Source organism: Lissotriton helveticus, chromosome 5_1 (genome assembly GCF_964261635.1).
Source record: "Lissotriton helveticus chromosome 5_1, aLisHel1.1, whole genome shotgun sequence".
Classification (NCBI taxonomy): domain Eukaryota; kingdom Metazoa; phylum Chordata; class Amphibia; order Caudata; family Salamandridae; genus Lissotriton; species Lissotriton helveticus.
Genome location: NC_136065.1, coordinates 347,271,156 through 347,294,711, shown reverse-complemented (window position 1 = coordinate 347,294,711; position 23,556 = coordinate 347,271,156). Strand labels below are relative to the sequence as shown.

At 47.0% G+C, this 23,556-nt stretch overlaps 1 protein-coding gene across 1 annotated transcript in view; it reads left to right on the top strand.

Annotated features, from left to right (window-relative positions):
• The window catches only part of MORN1 (MORN repeat containing 1), a 1,183,152-nt gene that overhangs the window by 35,951 nt on the left and 1,123,645 nt on the right, over positions 1-23,556 (top strand). Inside the window, exons 4-5 of the mRNA XM_078640924.1 lie at positions 21,018-21,128; positions 21,440-21,530. Coding sequence (XP_078497050.1) covers positions 21,018-21,128; positions 21,440-21,530 — 202 coding nt within the window. The remainder of the gene's footprint in view (positions 1-21,017; positions 21,129-21,439; positions 21,531-23,556) is intronic.

The following is a 23,556-nucleotide window of genomic DNA, read 5'->3' as shown; positions in this document are numbered from 1 at the left end:
GGTGAGTGAGGGTGAGGGTGAGTGAGGGTGAGGGTGGGTGAGGGTGAGGGTGAGTGAGGGTGAGTGAGGGTGAGGGTGAGTGAGGGTGAGGGTGAGTGAGGGTGAGTGAGGGTGAGGGGTTGAGGGTGAGTGAGGGTGAGTGAGGGTGAGGGGTTGAGGGTGAGTGAGGGTGAGGGGTTGAGGGTGAGTGAGGGTGAGGGTGAGGGTGAGGGGTTGAGGGTGAGTGAGGGTGAGGGTGAGTGAGGGTGAGGGTGAGGGGTTGAGGGTAAGTGAGGGTGAGGGGTTGAGGGTGAGTGAGGGTGAGGGTGAGGGTGAGTGAGGGTGAGGGGTTGAGGGTGAGTGAGGGTGAGGGTGAGGGTGAGTGAGGGTGAGGGGTTGAGGGTGAGTGAGGGTGAGGGTGAGTGAGGGTGAGGGGTTGAGGGTGAGTGAGGGTGAGTGAGAGTGAGGGTGAGTGAGGGGTTGAGGGTGAGGGGTTGAGGGTGAGTGAGGGTGAGGGTGAGGGGTTGAGGGTGAGTGAGGGTGAGGGGTTGAGGGTGGGTGAGGGTAAGTGAGGGTGAGGGGTTGAGGGTGAGTGAGGGTGAGGGTGAGTGAGGGTGAGGGTGAGTGAGGGTGAGGGTGAGGGGTTGAGGGTGAGTGAGGGTGAGTGAGGGTGAGTGAGAGTGAGGGTGAGTGAGGGTGAGGGTGAGTGAGGGTGAGTGAGGGTGAGGGTGAGTGAGGGTGAGGGTGAGTGAGGGTGAGTGAGGGTGAGGGTGAGTGAGGGTGAGGGTGAGGGTGAGTGAGGGTGAGGGTGAGGGGTTGAGGGTGGGTGAGGGGTTGAGGGTGAGTGAGGGTGAGGGGTTGAGGGTGAGTGAGGGTGAGGGTAAGTGAGGGTGAGGGGTTGAGGGTGAGTGAGGGTGAGGGTGAGTGAGGGTGAGGGTGAGGGGTTGAGGGTGAGTGAGGGTGAGTGAGAGTGAGGGTGAGTGAGGGTGAGTGAGGGTGAGGGTGAGTGAGGGTGAGGGTGAGTGAGGGTGAGGGGTTGAGGGTGAGTGAGGGTGAGGGTGGGTGAGGGTGAGTGAGGGTGAGGGGTTGAGGGTGAGGGGTTGAGGGTGAGGGTGAGTGAGGGTGAGGGTGAGGGTGAGTGAGGGTGAGGGTGAGGGTGAGTGAGGGTGAGGGTGAGTGAGGGTGAGGGTGAGGGTGAGGGTGAGTGAGGGTGAGGGTGAGGGGTTGAGGGTGAGTGAGGGTGAGGGGTTGAGGGTGAGGGTGAGTGAGGGTGAGGGGGTGAGGGTGAGTGAGGGTGAGGGTGAGGGGTTGAGGGTGAGTGAGGGTTAGGGTGAGGGTGAGTGAGGGTGAGGGGTTGAGGGTGAGTGAGGGTGAGTGAGGGTGAGTGAGGGTGAGGGTGAGTGAAGGTGAGGGTGAGTGAGGGTGAGTGAGGGTGAGGGTGAGTGAGGGTAAGGGTGAGGGTGAGTGAGGGTGAGGGGTTGAGGGTGAGTGAGGGTGAGGGTGAGTGAGGGTGAGGGTGAGTGAGGGTGAGGGGTTGAGGGTGAGTGAGGGTGAGGGGTTGAGGGTGATTGAGGGTGAGGGTGAGTGAGGGTGAGGGTGAGGGGTTGAGGGTGAGGGGTTGAGGGTGAGTGTGGGTGAGGGTGAGTGAGGGTGAGGGTGAGGGGTTGAGGGTGAGTGAGGGTGAGGGGTTGAGGGTGAGTGAGGGTGAGGGTGAGTGAGGGTGAGGGTGAGGGGTTGAGGGTGAGAGGGTGAGTGAGAGTGAGGGTGAGTGAGAGTGAGGGTGAGTGAGGGGTTGAGGGTGAGGGGTTGAGGGTGAGTGAGGGTGAGGGGTTGAGGGTGAGTGAGGGTGAGGGGTTGAGGGTGAGTGAGGGTGAGGGCTTGAGGGTGAGTGAGGGTGAGGGGTTGAGGGTAAGTGAGGGTGAGGGGTTGAGGGTGAGTGAGGGTGAGGGTGAGTGAGGGTGAGGGTGAGGGTGAGGGTGAGTGAGGGTGAGGGTGAGTGAGGGTGAGGGTGAGTGAGGGTGAGTGAGGGTGAGTGAGGGTGAGGGTGAGTGAGGGTGAGTGAGGGTGAGGGTGAGGGTGAGTGAGGGTGAGGGTGAGGGTGAGTGAGGGTGAGGGTGAGGGGTTGAGGGTGGGTGAGGGGTTGAGGGTGAGTGAGGGTGAGGGGTTGAGGGTGAGTGAGGGTGAGGGTGAGTGAGGGTGAGGGTGAGGGGTTGAGGGTGAGTGAGGGTGAGGGTGAGTGGGGTTGAGGGTGAGTGAGAGTGAGGGTGAGTGAGGGGTTGAGGGTGAGGGGTTGAGGGTGAGTGAGGGTGAGGGTGAGGGGTTGAGGGTGAGTGAGGGTGAGGGGTTGAGGGTGAGTGAGGGTGAGGGTGAGTGAGGGTGAGGGTGAGTGAGGGTGAGGGGTTGATGGTGAGTGAGGGTGAGGGTGAGGGTGAGTGAGGGTGAGGGTGAGTGAGGGTGAGGGTGAGTGAGGGTGAGGGTGAGGGTGAGTGAGGGTGAGGGTGAGTGAGGGTGAGGGTGAGTGAGGGTGAGGGTGAGTGAGGGTGAGTGAGGGCGAGGGTGAGGGTGAGGGGTTGAGGGTGAGTGAGGGTGAGTGAGGGTGAGGGTGAGGGTGAGTGAGGGTGGGTGAGGGGTTGAGGGTGAGTGAGGGTGAGGGTGAGTGAGGGTGAGGGGTTGAGGGTGAGTGAGGGAGAGGGTGAGGGTGAGGGTTGAGGGTGAGTGAGGGTGAGGGGTTGAGGGTGAGTGAGGGTGAGGGTGAGGGTACATGCTTTTCACTTTCTTCAAAGGTTGTCCGTGCATCAAGGGTAGTTGACTGAACTTTAAGTATAATAATTGTACGTACTCTTCGGTGGCATTGAGCTCACACCCTCGAATGGTCTTCGGTAGTATTGTTTCCTGTAGAATTCTATTTCCTGCTTATAAAGCGCATGTCTCGGTCAGTATCAGCAAAGTGGTATGTGCATGTGAAAGTCGGAGAGTTGGAGGCGGTTAAGGAAATGCAGAACATTCTGCAAAAGTAATGGGAAACCATTTTTATCTAGAAACTGTTTTTAACCGACAGTCTTTTATTCCTAATCATAGATGAGTGGGAGTAATACAGGGACTGGAGCAGCAGCGCCTCAGTTTGGATTGGTGTGGCAGGCAGGAGAAAGTCAGGAGAGGGAGGAGAGGGAGGAGGGGGAACTGCTTGCGAAATGAAATTAAAAGCGTCCGGCCGGGAAATGCTCTCGGTAGCATTCGTTTGAAGTGTGAAGCAGGGGGCGGGAGCAGCCTTTGATGTGCGGATAATTAGGGGAGGAGCAGCCAGGAGATCCAAGCTGGGGAACAGATGGCTGGCGATTTGATGCTGTGCACGCGCATTTTAGGTCAATGCGCTTGCACATTGACCTAAAAGCGCACGGGCACAGCACCAAATCGCCACAGTTAGTTAAGCTTTGTTTAAAGCCCTATAGTCTCGCTTCTCTCAATGCGCATGCGCATTGATAGGTCACGAGACCTAAAAATCTTTTTTTTTAAATGGTGGCTCCCACAATGGTGGTGGCTGGGGAGCCGGCAGAGTCCGCTGATGTGGGTGCTGCCTGTGGGGCCTTGGGGGTGATAGGAACTGGGCATCCAATTTTTAAAAAAAAGCTTTTAAAAAGAATAATGGCTGCTCTTTTATTATTCACCGCTCCCGCGCTAGGGATTTTTAAAATTATACTTTTTCCTCCTGGTGGTGCCCCTGGATTATTTTCAGTGTTATGGGGAGCTGAAGGGAGGGCAGTACCCCCCCATAACAACATATTATTTTTTAAAACATGAAAAGCCTCCTGGTTCATTAAATTCATGACCCCAAGAGAGCTTACCATATGCATTTTAAAGCACTCCTGCCACATGTAGGGCACTGCAAGGGTAGAGCGCCCGCAGTGGGTTGAGCGCCATGGTTGAAGGCCATCCACTATATGGTGTTGGGCGCCTGTGGGTATTAGATGCAGGGCCTCACCGCAGGGCATCCTCTACGTGGTGATGGACATCATACGTTAAAAAAAAATAGAAATTCACTGAAATAACTAAAGGTTAAAATTATGTTTTTCTTAGGAATTGTAATAATTTCTTCCTTTTATAATAAAAAAACCTTAGAAATTCACTGAAAAACAAAGGTTAAAGGTTCATTATGTTAGGGGAAATATCAGTTAAAACATACCGTTTTAAACAAATAAAAGAACTACAGTCACCAATTATAGATATCTCAAGCTACTATAACTTGTGCCCTAAAATAACTGTAACTCGCGCCCTTCCTATGCACTGCTAATTACCTCACATAGTACATCACTAATGACATGTTCTGTGACATCATTAACAACATCACTGCACCATCTGAGGTGACATCATCAATCAATCAATTGCCATTTGTAAAGCTCACAGCTACCTCGACAGAGGTGTCCCGGTTCTAAGAACAGGCTAAAGTGAAAGATCAATCAATAATACTACGCCTGCTTAAAAAGCCAAGTTTTTTAAGGCCTTCCTAAACTCATGTTCTGTTTCTATCATCAAGCGCAAATGGCTTTGCAGTGCGTTCCACAGTGTGGCGGACTTACCGTAAAGGACTTGCCCTCTTGTTGGGTCTTGGCATATCTTGAGATGCAGAGGAGTCACAGGTGATTAGATCTCTGGGTCCGCTCATGTCGATATGTGCTAAGCCTCTGCCTGAGGTAACCTGGGCCCCTGCCACTTGTGGCTCGGAAGGCGACAGTCAGCGCCTTAAACTCTATCCTCCTGGCCACTGGGAGCCAGTGTTGCTGTCTCAGGGGCGGAAAAATATGATGACAAAAGGGAACCTGTCAGACTAGCCTTGCCACTGCGTTCTGCACCATCTGTAGTCTGTGAATGAGGTAGGCAGGCAGCCCCAGGTAGAGGCTGTTGGCATAATCCAGCAGGGAGGTCACCAACGCATGGACTGTAATCCTACGGCTCTCCTCTGCAAGAAACGTAGGAATTTCCTAATGGTTCTCAATTTCTCGAAACCGGCAGAAGAGATTTCCCAGACTTGTGCCGTAAAAGTGAGAATAGACGGAGAAAACCCTGCTGGGAGCGGTCTTCAGGACACAACCAGATCCAGGCAAGTGCCACCCCCGAACACCAAAATGACTTACAGCCTGATTCATCATCCTCCCGTTTTGCGAGCCCCTAATAGCGATTCATAAGGAATCGCTATTAAGGACTTGCAAAACGGGATTCATGTAGGAATTGCAAAAAATATTGCGATTCCTACATGTTCCTTATTTGCGATTAGCAATTAGCTAATCGCAAATAAGGATGCGATTTCAAGGGTGCAGGGGTGTCCAAAGGACACCCTGTAGCACCCCTGAAATGTAATCTACATTGGTGTTGCGCACACACATGTCCAAAGGACATGTGTGTGTGTAACATGCAACTTAGAAAAATGCATTTAAATGCATTTTTCTAAGTTTTTGCTATTTACCACGAGGTCTGACCTCTCGGTAAATAGCGGCCCAAAATTGCAATTTCGCAATTTTAAAATGATTCATGAATTGCATTTAAAGAATCTCAAATAGAAATCTTCGCAAATGTGCGAATTCTTTAATAGCGAATTTTGCATTTGGGATGATGAATCCCAAATGCAAAAATTGCACTCGCAAAAGGCAAGATTCTGAGAATCTTGCCCTTTGAAAGTGCAATTTAGCTTGATGAATCAGGCTGTTAGTCTTTCCAGCAGGATTGAATTTGCGAATGAATCAAATGCTGCTGATAGGTCCAACATCATTATTGTGGCTGATGCACAGCCATCAGCTGTCACTCTCACTGACTTGGCCACTTCTACCAAAGCTGTCTTAGTGCTGTAACAAGACCAAAAGCCTGATTGAGAGTCATGTAGGAGGCCATTGGCTTCTACATAGTCGGCTAGTTATCGCTGAGTCAGTTTCTCAAGATTTTAGCGGATGCAGACAGCAGGAAGATCAGTCAAAAGTTGCTGAGCACTTCAGGGTCAGCATTAGATGACTTCAACAATGGTAATAAAAACGCCTGTTTCCAAATGGCCGCTAAATTGCCAGTTTTAAATGAAGAATTCCAGATTTGATTCAGTACAGGATTTAGCCAAGGGGCCATTGATCTGAAAAACCGAGAAGGGCAAGGGTCCCCAGGAGAGCCCGATTTGAAATTTCAGAAGTTCAGACAATGATTCCTCCGCTGTTATTGGAAGGAATTCCAAGAAATAAATAAGGGCATTGGAGGGAGCTAGGGGCTAATTATTGGCAGCAGCCCCTGTCACAGACAGAAATGAGGAATACAGTATTTGTATTTTTTTCTTCAAAGAAATCTGACAGGCTTGTGCACTGTCTACAGGAGGAGTGGATAGTACTATCCATCGCTGCCGGTTTAGTAAAGGATTTTACAATCTTAAAGATTTCCTTAACGGAGTTCTCAGAACTCTCTATGCAGGCAGCAAAATGTTCCCTCCTCCTAAACCGCAACAGTGTGTGGATTTTTGTCAAGACCTCCTTATAGGCATTTTTGGCTGCAGGCTTATAGGACTTTCTCCAACAGCGCTCTAACCTCTTGCAGCTGCTGTTTTCAACTCTAAGATCGGCTGAGAACCAAGGGGCTGAAGATGTGGCTCTGGAAGTAGTAGCTGACCTTAAAGGTCTGACTGTATTCATAGCAGTCGTGATCTAAGAGTTAAATCTGGAAGAGTCACTTTCGGGATTGCCTGACAGTCGAGGCAGTGTTGCTAGCAGGATTAGCCTCAGGATATCTTTAGTGGCCTATCATTGATGACAACGTTGTGCATGGCAGGGGCGTGAGCTACAGTTACTTTAGGGCACAAGTTTGTTTAAAACATTATGTTTTAACTGACATTTTTACCTAACTACAACTTCCTTTTCATCTTTGTTTTTTCAGTTCAGTAGTAGAAAGTACTTATTTTTCCTTTTGTTTGCTTAGCCCCCATAGCGATCTAGAAGGTTGTCATTTCCATATCCTATTAGTTGTTGTGAACTTGAACTGCAACTTTGCCTGTTGCAAAAAGCTTCCCATGATGCAAACAAGAAATACTATTCCCTGAAACATAAACACCCATCATGTTGGAAGAATGTGTGTAACAGAACAACTTAGTGTTTTCCTTTGTTTACACCTGTTAGCTCTGAACAGGCTATTGCAGATTAAATCTGCACTGATGCAAGACCAGTGTCAAACGTTTGCACTGCGCAGCACAGATGAACTAGTGTCCATCTGGCTGAAACTACTGCTCCTCACCGTAGCCTCTCAGATCAAATTAAAACTTTGGGGCCTATTACGACTTTGGGGGTGCTGAGCTTTGGGGGTGCTGCGCCAGCTCAGCACCGCCAAAGCCGTGTAGGGGCTGCCCGCCAGATTATGAGTACAACTTGTGTCTGGTGGACTTTTTTTGTCCTTTTGTTTTTCCGGCCCCACAGCTGTGCACTGAAAACGGGCACTGCAATGGGAACGCAAAAGAAGTTCCAGAGCGGCGTGGACTGTGAAGTCCATGCCGCCCTGGAACTTGGGGTGCATGCAAACAGGGGGGCACATTTTGTGCCCCCCTGAATGCATCCCCAAGGTGGCCGGGGCATGGAGGCCCTGTAGGGTCCCCTTTGTTTCCCCTCTGCCTGCCTTTTTATGGCGGTGAGCCCACCCTGAAAGGGCTGGCGGCAGTGTTGGATTGGTAACGGTGGCATTCGGGCAATGCCCGAGGGACCGGGGTCTGAGTTCCACCTGAGTGCTGCTTTTTAGCAGCCTGGGGGCCGATTTGGGCGGTGTCTCTCTGTTGTTCGACTATACGGGTGGCGGCCCAGTGGATGTCTGAGTGGCCTTTCTGGAGGGAGATGGGCGCCCATTACCTCCCGTATAGCAGCAACAGGTAGATGTGTCACCCCTTTTCTCTCGCTGGGCCTCCCATTAATGTAGGCATACTGAGCGGGGCAGGGGGCCTGAGCAGATGTGGCCTCACGTATTTCCAGGGTTGTTTCATTAGTGTAAACTAATGCGTGCATTTTTCTATTACCCCCCCCCTTTTATGTAAAATTACGCTGAAGCAGTGATTTGAGGGAAGGCATTATGCAAATGTGGGCGATTTTTTTTATGCGTGCCCGGGCCGATTTTTTTTATCCCAATCCAACCCTGGCTGGCGGAGGGGAAACTCATAATATGCTCGGCAGTCCAGCCTTGCATTATATATAGTTCTGTGCGCTGAGCCATCCCCAGGGAACATCGGTGCCTGGCGCAGCCGGAGCAGTGGTGGCGGTCCAAAAAGCCACATCGTAATACAGCCGCCGCAGGACAGCTACTGCTGCAATACCATCAGTCAGGCGGTTAAAGATCGCCAGACTCGTAATCGGCCCCTTTGTACAGGAACTTTGTTGTACATTCAGACCATCTATGAGCTTTGTTGCCCCCCCCTCCCCTTCCCCACAAAATAAGATTTTAAATCCGCCCTGCTGCTGGCTAACGCAGCCAGGCAAAAGTGCACATAGATCTAGATTGTGAGTGAGAGAACCACTCACTAGGAGTTAACATATAATGGGAGCTGCATGAGTTCAATTGGTGGTTGGCAGAGGGGTGTGTTTAGAGGTGTTCGACCCTAGTGAATGAGGAAATCACTGCCTGTTAAAACACTGAACATCTAGAGCAGGATGTTCTCTCATAACACAGCATGTTGTCAAAATGTTGGCACAGTGCATACATTTTAAGAGCCGATATCCTAAAAGTGGAACTCAGTACTTTATATGAAATCCATGATGTGCCTTCACACACATAAGCTTGAAGTACTTCGTAAAACCTTTAATAGCAGAGCTCACAAGTTGATGCAGACCAGGCACAAGTAGCTGAGCTACTGTTTCCTGATTTTAGATTGCTAGAGATCTCTGTAGTAGGTGACAGGACCATCATATGTGGAGGGCAGAGGGTGCATAATGACACAGTCATTGAAATATTTGGGTCCCCGATTATAGAGGGCTTGGTGTGTTGGGGTCAGTGCTTTATGCTTACTCCGCTGATGGACTGGCAACCAGTGGAGCCTATTTCTGAAATGAGACAGTGAGGTAAACTTCAGGATTTTATATATTAAGCGGTTTGCCATGTTCTGCATGACCTGCAACCTATGGCTCAAATATTCCAGGAGACACAAGTACAGAACAATCGTGTAGTCCAATCTAGATAAAATCAATGCTCTAACCACTGTGATTTTAACCACGTGAGGAAGCAGATGAAGAAACTTCCTTAGCATGCGAAAAATCCAGAAACAAGACTTCACCACTGCTGACACCTGCATTTCGAATGAGAACTGGGAGTCTAACAGTAACCCCACATTTCTGGACATCGTTGTTGGGGAGGCAGGGGGGGGGGTGGGCGGTGGAGGAACATTGTCAGACCAAGCTCTCGACCCAGCTAGGAAGGGGATCTCGACCAAATAGTAGGAACTCCGTCTTATCTGGTTTGCACTGTAGTCTATTTGTCTTCAGCCAGTTTAACAGAGCTACCAAACAGTTGGCAAATGATGCCCTTGCCCTCTCAGGCTTCTCATCATACACAAGCAGGAGTTGGGTATCATCAGCATACGAGATGATCTTGATATTGTGGGATTCCACCACATGTGCCAGTGGAGCATATAAATGTTGAAGAGTGTAGGACTAAGCGACGAGCCCTGAGGCTCCCCCCACTTAAGTTCCTTAATTCCTGAGGCATATGGCTTCATCCAGACTAACTGTTTGCTACCTTCAAGTAAGGAGCACAGCCAGTTCACTGCTGAAACTGTTATACCACTATGTTTTAGTCTGTTTAGCAGTATGTTTGATCCACCGTATCAAATGCTGCTGACGGGTCCAACAGTATCAATGCCACATTGAGACCTGCATCGATATTACATGTGATGGACTCAGATACTTCTAACAGAGTGAACTCTGTACTGTGGCTGGCTCTAAATCCTGATTGAGTGGGATGTAATAGGTTGTTATCAGTCAAGAAGGCAGTTAGTTGTCGGTTTATCGATTCCTCCAGCATTTTTTAACGAGACTGGTCTGAGGTTTGCTAAACATTCTGGATCTGTGCTAGCCTTTTTTAATAAGGGGATTACCCTAGCTCTTATCCAGTCATTAGGTACTACACCTGTATTGAGGGAGCTAGCAAATAGCTTCTGATACACTGGAGCAATAATATCAGAGACAGATTTTAGAACATAGGGCAGTATCAGATCTGTTGGTGACCCAGATCTATAGTGTAAGAAGGAGGCATTTACCTCCTCTACCGATGGCGCCAAAAAGATGGCCAGTGATGCAGGTTGTAACCCGTCCTCTGGGCTTCTAACTCCAGCTCTGCTGGTATACTATCCTCCCCAGACACATTTTTCTGAATTTTGAAGACTTTCTCTTCGAAAAAGTCACTCAGTCAGGAGCATAGGGCTTGGCTGGGTCTCAGTGGAGGGGACATCATTTTAGGGTCTGAAAAATTGGTTACAATCTTAAAGATCCCCTTCCCATCATTCTCAACCCTCTAAATGCAGTGTAAGTAAAAGGTGCTGTGGGTTATTTTAAGGTTCTTGCAATAGGCTTTCAGAGCCAATTTATAGTTAACTTTATCAGATTCCTAACACGCACACCGCCATACTCTTTCCAGTTTCTTGCACGCTGTTCTTTCACAAGCTAATTCTTTCGTGAACCAGCGAGCTTTCCCTTCTTACTGCCGATGTAGGGGCCACAAGATCTGCCACCTTCCTAAGCCATGTGCTGATCTCCCTGTCCCCCTTCAGGAAGCAACTCAAGACCTGGCTATTCGAGCAGTAACGTACCTCCCTCCCCCAGTGCCTTGAGACCCCTATGGGTGAGTAGCGCGCTATACAAATGTTATGATTGATTGATTGTTGTCCCCCTCAGTAGCAGAATCTGCAGTCTCCGGTTAAGAGTCCAAAAGGGTATTCCTTAATTCCTCCAGGGGAATCCGACCCCAGCATCTGTTTCCGGATTGTGACAGTACAGGGCGGGTCTCCTTTACACAGTCAAACAACCACGAGAAAGGCAGGAGGAATGATCCGATCATGGGACTGGTTGAGAGGACCCTCCTATTACTGTAGCATTCGAAAAGATGCCATCAATGGTATGGCCTGCTATATGGGTTGGCCCCGTATAAGCTTTCACTAGATTAAAAGAAGCCTCATTAGAGGTACCTCCGCCCTCTCTAAGTGAATATTAAAATATTAAATAGCAGAGACTTAAATGATTGATGCTGGAGCATCTAAAAAAGAGGGGGCTTAAAGCATTCTTGGACTCTGATTGGTTGGATGAATGTTGCTCCTTTCCGTGGTGTTTATGGGAAAGTTAGTTTGTTGCAATGACATGCTCTATAGGTTGCTGGTGGAAAATAAAGTAAAGAAAGCACATCTTAATCATTGCCTGCGGTCCTCACATAGAATTGTGGTCAGGTGTGATGAAACACCTGGTGGAAGTTCACCAGAAAAAAAAGATGATGGGTCGTGGGAAAGAGGGAAAATGTCACCAACAAACTGCCCTCGATCACTGGCACTACCATATACATGGGTGCAACTAGTGCTTTTACATGTCTGCTGCTCGAGTACTGACGTTTTCTGCTTAAAACTGCAGTCACAAAACGCTGTCTTTTCCTTTCTGTCTTACTCTATAGACAAATTATTATTAATATTTTTGAAGAGTTTTATATAGCGCTAGCCTAACCCGAAGGTATCGGAGCGCTTCACAGCATGGGTTAAGACACCCAGTTTGGCAGTCATGCACCAATTGATCCATGGCCAGGGCCGGACTGGGAACCAAAACCGACCCTGGCAAAGTGCTCGGCCGGCCCCCCCGCCCCCCGGGAGGGAGGGGGGCGAGCGCTTTGCCAGGGCCGCTTTTTAGCTGATTTTGTTACAGGGCCGATTTTGCAGCTATGCTGCAAAAACGGCTCTTTAACAAAAACGGCCCCCAGGGCCCAAAACCGGCCCCCACCCTTGCGGCCGACCGGGGGATTGCCCGGTGCCCACAACGGCCAGTCCGGGCCTGTTCATGGCGCAGTTTAACCCTTTCCGTGCTCCCGTCGGCCAACGGCCGTCGCGAGCACTACCTTGCTAGTGCTGCGCACGTCCTTTGGCCGACGCAGCTCCGCCCACTCATTAGAATTAGAAGAGGAAGGAAGCTGAAGCAGATCCAGCGCACCAGATGCACGGCGCTTGATTCGCCCACACACCTCTCACTGCCAGACCCCGGAAGTTTGAAAGAGGTCCACGTCGCAGCGCTGGCTCTTCAATTGTTATGTTGCTTTTGGAAATCCCAGTTGATCGTAATTTCGCCCTGGGTCTCAAATCCCAGGAAATTGACAAAGCACTGTTCACAGAGGTCAGGCACAGTGCGCTCAGCATAAGCTTTGTTATGGGAGGAGAAAGGAAGTTTCTCCCTGTTATGCGCGCTGCATACTTGCTTTTCAAATCCCTTGAGTGAGTCTCTGAGGCACCTTGAGTGTGTAAGGAAGCCACTGCTCCGTGGTTTAATGAGGGAAAGAATTTCTGCCTCATAAATGTGAACCATGTCTTTCGGAAGACTCTGCTTAACAAGCTGCTCTCCTCCCTCAGATCTGGGAACTCCCATCATTTAAAATGGCTTCTCCTTCTTTTTTAAAACTAAAAGAAAAAGGACTACCCAACACTCTCCCAATCTGCACCATTCAAAATGGCTATAGCAATAGAAAGAAGAATAGTGTATTCTCAATTTATGGTGGCCATCTTGGATAGGGCTAAGAAAACTTTTATTTCCTACCTGAGTAATGGTCTATGGAAATTGAAAGAAGATTGGTGTATCAATCTGTGGTGGCCATCTTGGATATGGCATCTCACCACATTCTTCCATACTAAATTAATTGGGACCTCCAGTAATGACATTCGTGCACTGACTATTGGAATCACCTAAAAGATTCTGTTGCTGTATCTCCCCCACCACTCATATGGGCACCTCTATTTTTTTGGGAATATGCGTTCTTCATGTCTTCAGGCTCGTTACATCCCTTCTCCTTAATGGTCTCCCTTGTTGATTACTGAAAATAAAGGAGGGTCTCCTACAAACCGCTGCACTTGATGAGCAAATACGGCAGCCATCTTGGAACGTTATTGGTTAGTCATCAGTCTGGGACTTCTCTTCTTTACTTGTCAGTTGACGCACCTCCGTTGGCCAATAGTACCTCCTTTTGGTCCTGATCTGACCTCACCTCTTCTGGATTATTTCCACTCGATTTCCGGAATATGCTCACTCCTCTTTTTTGCACTTTCGCTACCCTAGTGGCCCCTTCTTCTACCCCCACCCCTTACCCCATCACCTCATCTCCCTACCTTGGCTCCCATTAGAATTAAGTCTGGAGCTAACTGCTTCAAAGTTATTTATCCCCCTAATCTGTCCAAAGTATCTGCAAAACAATTGAAGCATAACACCATTGAACAATTCCCTGATTCTCTCTTTGTTGACCAATTCCACAATGATCGTCTAGGAAAGCTAAAAAACAACCTAATTTTCTTCAATCAAGACATCCCTTCCTGGTCTACCTGCTTCTTCAATTCCTTCAATGTTTCCTCCTCCTCCCCTATCCCTCATGGGCAGCAGCTAAAAATTTCCCCCTCCACTTGTTTTAATGGTTCCCTCACCATTACACTTTATAACAAAGGCACTGTCATGATCCAAGCTACTGACTCCTGTCTCTCTCCCTTTGACCACCTCTTCCACTCCCTTCGTCCCACCCATCCGACTACAATCTCCCTCGATTCTTCTTCTGCTAGCTCCTCTACTTTCTCCCTTTCTCCCCCCATAACCCCCCTATCTTCCGTCCGGTCACTCTCCCTGGAGACACAGGGCAATCCCTTGTCCCCCCTTCTCTTGCTCCCTCCCCTCCCATTCTTCTCCCTTACCAATCTGATCTTCCCCCTATCTCATTTGCATTACCTCCAGCTTCCCCTCCCCACCCTGCATCTTGCCAAGATTCCAATACCATCTCCAGCCCCCTAATCCCCCTAATTTTACTCACCCCCCCCCTACTTAATCCACCTTTCTTACAACCTGGTCTACCAGTCAACTTTCCCTCCCCTCCCCTTTTCCTCTTCCCGTCTCCTTCTCCTCATCCCTTTCCGCTCTCCCCCTTACCTCGTATCCTTAATTCTTCTCCTTCACCTTCCATCTCTCTTTTACCTCCACTTACTCCTATGCTTCACAACCCTCTTCCCTCCCTCTGACCCTACAGTCCCACACTCCTCCCCCAACTTTCACTTAGCCCAATGCCCCTAACTCTGCCTGATGCCTGTTCCCCTACACATACACTTCCTAGCATATGGTACCTATCCAACACCTTCTCCTCTCTTCTCCCCATTTCTCTGGCCCCCCTTTGACCCGCCTCCCTCCCCTCCTTGTACAGCCCCCTCTCCTCTCATCCTCCCATATATCCGGCCTTCCTTTAAACCCCCTCCATCCCCACTCCACCCCCGCCCTCCCTCTCTACTCCCCAACTGCCTCCTCCCACTTTTAATCTCTACTCTACCCCTATGCTCAACACCAGTAAAAATATCACTGTAACACCATCAACTCCTCTCTACCATCATCTTTCCTTACCTTTGACCCCTGTACCCCAATACCCACCCCAACCCCGCACCTCTCCCTGTCCTCCCTCGCCTTCTGCACTCCCTTCCTTAACCAGTGAGCCTTCCAACACTTCGTGCTCAGCCCTCCTCTCCCTGGAAAATAAACGTGATTCTCTAATTTCTTCCATTTCCCAGCTTGTAGCGTCCATCTCACTTCTAAGTACTAAGTTATCCCACTTCCCTAACAACCTACAGAGGAGTTCCCTGCTCCCGCGCCCCAATAACGCCAACCATAGCCTGTCCTCCACAGACATCACCAGTTTACTGGCTAGCTACAAGACTACCAACGTCAATCCTCCTCCACTTTCCCTTCCTAATAATCCTACTCAATTCTCTATTCAGACCATCTCTTCTGTCAGATCTATCCAGCCTCCCTCTTCATCCTGGCACCGTCTTACAAGAATCTTATCCCTATCTCCCTTAACAGGCCAAACTCCCCAATCACCAAAACAGCTACGTCAGAGCTGCATTGTTTGCTCCACAATCTGCAATCAAGCACAAACTGGAAATTTTCGACACTATCACCCATCACAATCTTGACATGCTCTTCCTCACTGAGACCTGGTTTAATGACTCCTCTCATACTTTGTTTGATCTTCTGTTACCTACCAACTACTCTATCCTCAGAAAAAACAGAACTGACAAAATTGGGGGAGGTGTCGCTATCATTTTCAGAAACTCCCTTCGAATTAAAGTCCTTCCTACCATCCTCTTCCGTACATTTGAATGCCTATCCTTAGAACTTCAAGTTCTTCACGGCTCACCTTTCAGGTTCCGTGTCATCTACCATCCACCCGGTAACTGCTCTCCCTTTTTGGAGGAACTCACCGACTTCTTTAGTGACCAATTGTCTCAAAGTGACAGACAGATCTTCCTGGGTGACTTCAATCTTCACTGGGGCTCTTCGGAAGACTCGGCTGCCAACAAGCTTGCCACTTTTCTATCTACCAATGATCTGTTCCAACACTGCTCGGAAACTACACACTCCAAGGGCTCAATTCTGGACCTTGTCATATCTCACCTGCTCACTATTGCTCCCCCTGTCCATGTAGACTGGTCAGACCACTTCCTCATTCCCTTCCATTTTCATCTATCGCACGTTATTACACTCGGCCAACCCAAAAGGGCAACCACCTGGTTCCGCAACACTAAAAACATTGATATTGACACTCTGTGTGACTCTACGTTGCAATCACTTCCTAGACTAGACCCTAGTGGGGATGTCAATGATCTCACCTCCCATTGCCTCTCAGTCCTAACAGTCTAAATCGATTTAGTTGCCCCACTCCAAAGCAAAAAGAAAAGATCCACCCCTCAGCACTTTGGTACAATAAAGCTCTCTATGATGAAAGGAAAAACATTAGAATCTTGGAGAAACAGTGGAGACAATCTACATCCACTACCAATCTCTCTCTTTTACGTTCGGCAAGAACCAAATACCACAAGCACATATTTCATGAAAAAGCATCACATTTCAGATCCCTCCCCGACTCAGCCAAAAACAGACCTAAAAACTATTTGACCTCATCAAAAACCCAAACTGCCCTCCTCAAACCATCGAGCCTGAGGATTCTTCAAAGAAAGCAGCAGCATTTGCCCTATTCTTTGATGAAAAGGTAAAATCATTAGTGGACCAGGTCACCCACCCCACGCCCATTGAGGAACGAAAATCCTTAGTCACATGGCAGAACTTTGCCGCCATCTCTGAAGATGACCTCTTCAAATGGATCCTTGAAACCAAACCCTCCAACCATTCCTCTGACCCCATCCCTAGTGGCATCGCCATTGATTTCTACTCCAATACTCTCTCTTACTGGACCAGGCTAGTTAACCTCTTCCACAGTCAAGGCTCCCTCCCTGCTGCCCTCAAAACAGGACAGGTTACCCCTCTTCTAAAAAAAAACCTCCACAGATGCGAATGACCTCAACAACTTCCGCCCCATCACCAACCTCCCTTTTCTTTCTAAAATCACAGAAAAATGTGTTGCGAAACAACTTTCCCTACACATTATGGACAATAATCTCCTTGACGTGTTCCAGTCTGGCTTCATCCAAAATTGCAGCACTGAAACAGCCCTGCTGCAAGTGATCGATGATGCGCTGCATATACTCGATTCTGGGGAATCGTGCCTTCTGATTCTTCTTGACCTCACTGCAGCCTTTGACACTGTTAATCACAACACCCTCCTTAACACTCTTCAACAGAGAATGGGTGTGGAAGGCACATTGCTCAAATGGTTTGCCTCATTCCTCTCTGACAGATTCCAAATGATCAAGATAGCAAACAGTATTTCATCTCCATTGGCGGTAGGTCAAGGCGTCCCTCAAGGTTCTATCCTTGCACCCACTTTGTTTAATCTCTATCTGGAACCATTGGGGAACCTCCTAAGTAAATCCGGGATCCACTACCATTTCTAGGCGGATGACACCCACATCTACCTCAAGGTGTCTTCTGCACAGACTCTACTCTCAACTCTATTCACAACTGGATGTTAGTTCACCAACTCATTCTCAATCCCACCAAAACTGAATTCCTGCTCCTATCTACCTCTCTCTCCCCTCCTCCGGTTCAATCCTGGATGGATCAGCTGAATTTACTGAACAATAAACCCATCATTGTTGACAGCGCTAAATCCCTAGGTGTCATACTTGACAAAAACTCAACCTAATCTCCCACATCAACTCCATTGCCAGGAACGCACGTTATCAGCTGCGCCTTCTGTGGGGGATCCGTCGGTTCTTCCCGGAGAAAGACCTAAAAACACTGGTCCAATCGCTAGTTTTATCTAGACTGGATTACTGCAATTTTCTTCTGACTGGCTTACCCAAATCTCACCTCTCCCCCATCAAATCCGTCCTTCACTCAGCAGCTTGCTTTATTTCAGGATCCAAACGAAGTGACCACATTACTCCTATCCTGTCTTCTTTTCGATGGCTTCCCATCGAGGCAAGACCCATTTATAAAATTGCCTGCATCACCCATTAAGCCTTGCACACTTCCTCCCCTCTTTACCTGGCGAATAAACTGAAAATGTCAGGAGGTTCAAGACCCTCTCGGAATGCGGAAAAGTTTCTGCTTGAGGCCCCCTCCTTCAAAAATTTAAGATCGATGGCTCAATTTTCCTCAGGTAATGCGGTGAGAATCTGGAACCTCACTTCCGCCATTGCTCCGTGCCACCACTTCCATCCAGATTTTCAAAGCTGACCTCAAATCTCTTCTCTTTCAAAGACACTTTCAGAACTAATACCCTCATTCTCAGACCCCTCCAGGAAGTTAGTTCACCATTGTAAATTTGTAACATCTTCTTATTTATTCCCCACCCTTGATTGCTGTGTCTGATATTTTGTGATTGCCTACATGGTTTTACTCTACCTCTCCTATTGATTTTTGTGATGTTCTAATTTGTACCATTTCTCTCATGTAACATGACTGGTTCTATTGTACAGTGCTCTGACACCTTCGGGTAAAGTTCGCGCTTTATAAAAATGCATTAAATAAATAAATAAATTAGAACTCCCGCCGCGGTTAAGAAGTTAAAGTCTTGGCGCACTGAACAGCATAGCAGGAAAGAAGGGCAGAGAGAATCACAATATAAATACCTGCATTTGTCCCTCCGTGCTGACTCAATATTCCTGGATATTTTGCAGCACTTCTCCCAAAAACCTCCCCTAACCGAGACTGGGAAAACTCGTTGGTTCTGCCTGTGATATGCAGTGCTCTTTATGTGAGCGAAGCTGGCACTGCTGCTGCATATGATGAACTTGTATGTAAAAGAAGCTTGCACTGCTACCACTCTCTGTGCCCTACCTGTTCTATGACTTAAGGAAGCGGATTCCCATGCTATAAAATGGCAGTGTGAATCTTGGTAAAAGTCTGTTCAGTATTCTAAAGCCAAAAAGATTGGTGTTGTCAAAGCTTGTTTTTCAATGCTGTCGGTAAACTTCTATTGCTACCTAAGTGAGGTGTACTGAGCCTCAAAAAAGTTGTAAGTAAATCTATACACTCAGTTCATTGACTTTTCTTTAGTATCGGTTTATTAATTTCATGAATTCACAAAGCCTGTTGCAGGTTTAGCTGTCATCCTGGTAAATTTGTGTGAACATTCGCATACTCGCATGGGAAAGCTGAACAAGTGCTGTTGCACTAGCTAACTTTTCTTTTTCTCAAGGTAAAATATTTGTCCTTGTAGAGAAACCCCTTCCTCTAGACCCTCCCCAACTTTGGGAGATGTTCCCCTCTCCTTTCACCATGGAAAAGGATTTACTCCTGGCAGGAGTTAGTCTTCGACCATTTCCAGAGTAGGAAGGGATCAGAAAAAAGTTTGTGAACACTGACAGAAATGTAAGTTAGTGTTCACAGATTTCCAGGGCGTCACTTTGGCTCACTGGAGTTCTTTTATTAACAAATAAACCTCTTTTATTTCCTTATATTTATGAGTTCAAAACCAACTTTTCTGAATTTAGAAAGGGGTTTTGTACTCCTAAATAAAGCTATCAGCTGGTGCGAGTCTGACTTAATCTCGCAAATATATTAACACTGAGAAAATTGTTCTCAAGAAACTTAAAAAAAGTAATAAAGATGTTTTGGGGAAAATAGTTCAAGTAGATGGTTATCTAAAATTCGGCCTATTCTCTTTGAGATTTACCATACCCTGCTATTGGTCATATATTGATTGGTTGAAAGCTTAGAAGGGAGTTAGCTGATCGGGAGCAATTATTGCCTCACTTGCTCAAAGATGCATTGCAAAATAAGCAGATGTACGGATTTTTGGAAAAGTAGACTAGACAGAAAATAGGCAAGCGAGTGGGGGTCCCTAAACCTTGATGATAGTTCTTCAGACACCGAGAAAGGGTCCACATTTCTGAGACATACTAGACCAGCATTGAGACTCTTCAGTGTGCGGCTATAGCATGAGATCGGTAGGTTCACAAAGCAGCCTTTATTCGACCCAATCAATGGAAAAGACTCCATGTGATTGCACATGGTTCCATGTATGAGAGGAAGAGCCACATATGAGGCCTTTCATTTGTCCAGTTTTTTGGCTTTTGCCCGAATTATTAATCAGACACAGCTTGACGTGGACCTTCTCAAGGATTCACAGAAATGAGGCCAAAATATTCATGTGGCAGAATTGCCAATTTTAATGCTTTTGAATGCAAAGACTGCAGCATGCAAGGGACAGCTGACCTCCATCTATCATGTGCTCCAGCAATGTGTTGTTATTCCTCATTGCTTAAAGAGGCAGGGACTGCAATGCTGAAACGTATTGCTCAGTGTGAAGTGACATGAGGGGGGCTGTGGCAATGCAGTCTACTTCCTTCAGTGCCTGCAGTTACAACTTGCACAGTGGAAGCTGTCATGCTCTCAGCAGCCTGTACCTTTACAGTGGTTTGTAATGGGAGTAGTGATTGCAAACCATTCTTACATTTCCTTGTGTCACTAGAAAGGGGGCACCCCTTAACTTCACCCTTTTTTATCGGGATTTGCAATGAATCGCAGTCTTGACCTAAGCCGCGAAGGCATTTGCGACTCACATTATCACTTTTAATTTGCCTTCCGTAATGCATGCTTGTATGCCTGGCAGGGGTACTTGGTTTGTAATGGGAGTAGTGACTGCAAACCATTGTTACATTTACATATGTCGCAAGAAAGGGGGACAACCCTTTACTTCCCCCTTTTTTTATTGTGATTTGCAATGAATTGCAGTGTTGACCTGAGTCGCGAAGCCATTTGCAACTCACATTATCTCTCTTAAATCACCTTCCTTAATGCATGCTCGGCAGGGTTACTTGGTGCCCTATCACATTTCAAATTGGGCTTATGAAAAGGCAGACCCTGCCAATTTACGCACCACAGATATTGCGCTTGTTAAAAAATACTCTTTGTACAACTTGGTCCCAAGTCAATAAGGGTAATTCCAATCAGCTGTTCAGATGAGAAAAATTGGCAGGGCTGAGCTGAGCTTTTAAAAATGCTGCAGAACTTTTGTGTTTGATATGTGCTATTTAATTTATCTAGTAATGTTGAAATTTCAAATCTTCCAGAGAGTTCACGGGACCTATGACGGGGTTCAGTATAACAATGTTCTACTATCCCAGCACACTTTTGGCAAACTCACTCGAGTACATATCTAGTTTCAGGTCATTATATTTCCCCTGAGTTTTGTTTAAGAAAGCACATGAAACTTGTTTGCAGTTGTAACAGTTTTTGTTAGATAAAAATCTGCTTTTCAGTAGTCGCGATGGAGTATGTATTCAGAGTTCTCCTTTTGTCAAATGCTCTACTGGAGGGACATCATTAACATCCCTAATGCAGCATTGACATTGAGTGGTCACATAGGCCAGTGAAAGCCTCTTGCCCTATGTCCACTCAGTTAGTGAGCTGTGTACTTTCTTCTTTCTTGCCCTCTAGGAAATACCTATTCTGGGCAGTTCATCTGCGGGGAACTCCATGGGACTGGCGTCATGCAGTACAAGGACGGCGGAAGATTCGAAGGAGAGTTCACATGTGGCATGAGAGAAGGTGTGTAAGTCAAAAACCACCCCTTTTTTTCAGGCACAGTTTGTTGACTCTCAATGTGCTTCTTTCATTTGGTGATGCTGAATAACTTGCATTTACTCAAAAATCGTAGTTGTGCATGTCTGGGCAGCTGGTAACCGTAAAAAGCCCTGGAAAAAGTTTTTAACTTAGTTAAGTCAGTATCACCATGGCTCTGGTCAAAGGGCAATACCATACATAGTTGATTGGATGGCTAGTTTTCCATGCCTATGACAGAAATGTGCAGTACAGTTTCAGAGATCATAACATAAGGCTTGTGTTGTCTTTTATTTAAGGTTATGGCATTCTAGTGGACTGTAATGGGCAAACCTATCAAGGGTCCTTTCATGAAAATAAGAAACATGGGGAAGGACAAATGAGCTTCAGGTATGTTCTAACGATTGTTGCAGAGGACGTGATCCTTTCTGGTCAATATTTTTTATATGCTGTTTACTTATAGTGTTTTGAATGTTTCTATGTTGTTATGAAGACTGAGAGTAGAGGGCAATAACATATTTTGCCCATGATCACAAAATGTTTACCAAGTTGTGAAGCTGGGACTAGAAATCTGGATTCCTGGTTCAGCAATCCTCAACGTTCACTGTAGATCACAACTTGTGCTAAGGTCACTAGCCGGTAATGCAGAGACTTCCAAACTACACACTTTGCAGAACCCACTTCAAAAATAAAGAAAGTAAAAGGTCACAGTAGTTCTTTGCATCATTATGCAGTGTACGATCAGAAATATTTATCACTGTATGACATTTATAATTTGGATATATTGTAATATTTCCTCAATTATAGGGATTGACCTCTTTCTGACGGCTTCTGCTTTGGTGTGCAAGCGCACAATTGCTTCTGCTTACCCTAGGCCACTTGTGATGCGGTGATGATTTGGATTATCCGTAGGGGGTGCACACAGCTGACCGATGGTAGCTGCTCTGAGGCAGGATCCCTGTCACTTGTTGTATTCCTGGATGATATCCTGGTAGGTGAGCTTGCTCCCCACCACCACCTTTTGACTGTGCACCATATCTGACCACTGTCTTGCTGGATTTCCCTCAATCTCACAAATTTCAATGTCTCTTGTATTTGTGTTCGTCAATTCACTGAGAAGTTATCAACTATTCTGCCTGTCCTCCATCTTTCAACTTCTGTTTTTGTGGCCTTCCTACTTTACCCCTATGAAAAAGTCCAAGGCTCTGCAGCCCTCCTCGGATGCCATATTCGGTCTTGATCGAGCTTTGCCTGCTGTCACTTAGACCCACCTAGAATGAGTATCTTTCTTTGACCTCGATTCTCACAACTTTTTATTAACTTTTCCATCTGTCTATTATCAATTTGAATTATGCAGCCACGTGAATAAGGGCAACGTTATTTATAATACTCTTCAGATATCTAGACCGCTCACCACTGTACATGATTATGGCATATCTGTTTTCTCATTCAGATAACCTTCATGCATTCCACAATTAATTACTTTCTATAATTACACTTATTACTAACTACATTCACTACTCTACGATTTTTTTTAAGTAAGAGACCTTCTGTATAATTCTGAACCATTATATCCTGATTATACTGTGTGTTTTCCCACACCTGTGAAGTTTCTACCTAGTCTGATGTTATGATGATTTACAATTCTATTGAAAAAACGTCCGTTTATATTAACTCAGCAAGAGTGATTTTTCAGCCACCGCCTCTCCTGAGACCTCCTGCCTTTAGCTGTCTGATGTTTTACTTCTAATGCAGATTTCAACAATAGCTAGGTATCCACATTGCTCCTATGATATATGTTATTTTAACTTATGAGTAATCTCCCTTATTAGCTCTTGCCATTCCATTGGTTTAATTCTCGATTCCTAAGACGACTGTATTCTATTTAACATGGACTTCTTAAAAAGATCTTATTCTAAAACTGGTTGCCTGTGTTTCAAATTGCAGTCTGCTAATACTGTCATGAAGTGAAAGACACACAGTTGTGGCACAGGGTCAAGACTGATTTACATATGGCTGGGTCTAAACTGGGGTGGCATAGTGGGCAAAAGAACAATGGATTTAACCCAGATCTATTGACTGGGGTGAATGTTTGATTTGCTCTGCATTCTGTCCATCATCTGTGTGTCTTTTGCTTTCATGCCCTAAGTATGCCGTGTATGCCCAGATGTGGGTCCTGGGCTCACTGTGCCACTGGATTCAAGCTAGCCTGGCTGATGAGTGTTGATGCCCCGAAACCGGTCCCAGAATGCTTGTTTCCGGTCCAGGGAGGATCTGGCTTGGCAGTTCGGTCTGGACTGTTCCCATGAGGCACAGGGTCAAGACTGATTTGCATATGGCTGGGTCTAAGGGACCTAGAGGTAGACCATCTGGTGGCCTGACCATATGGGTGGGTGTGCATCTTGGGTTTTCGATC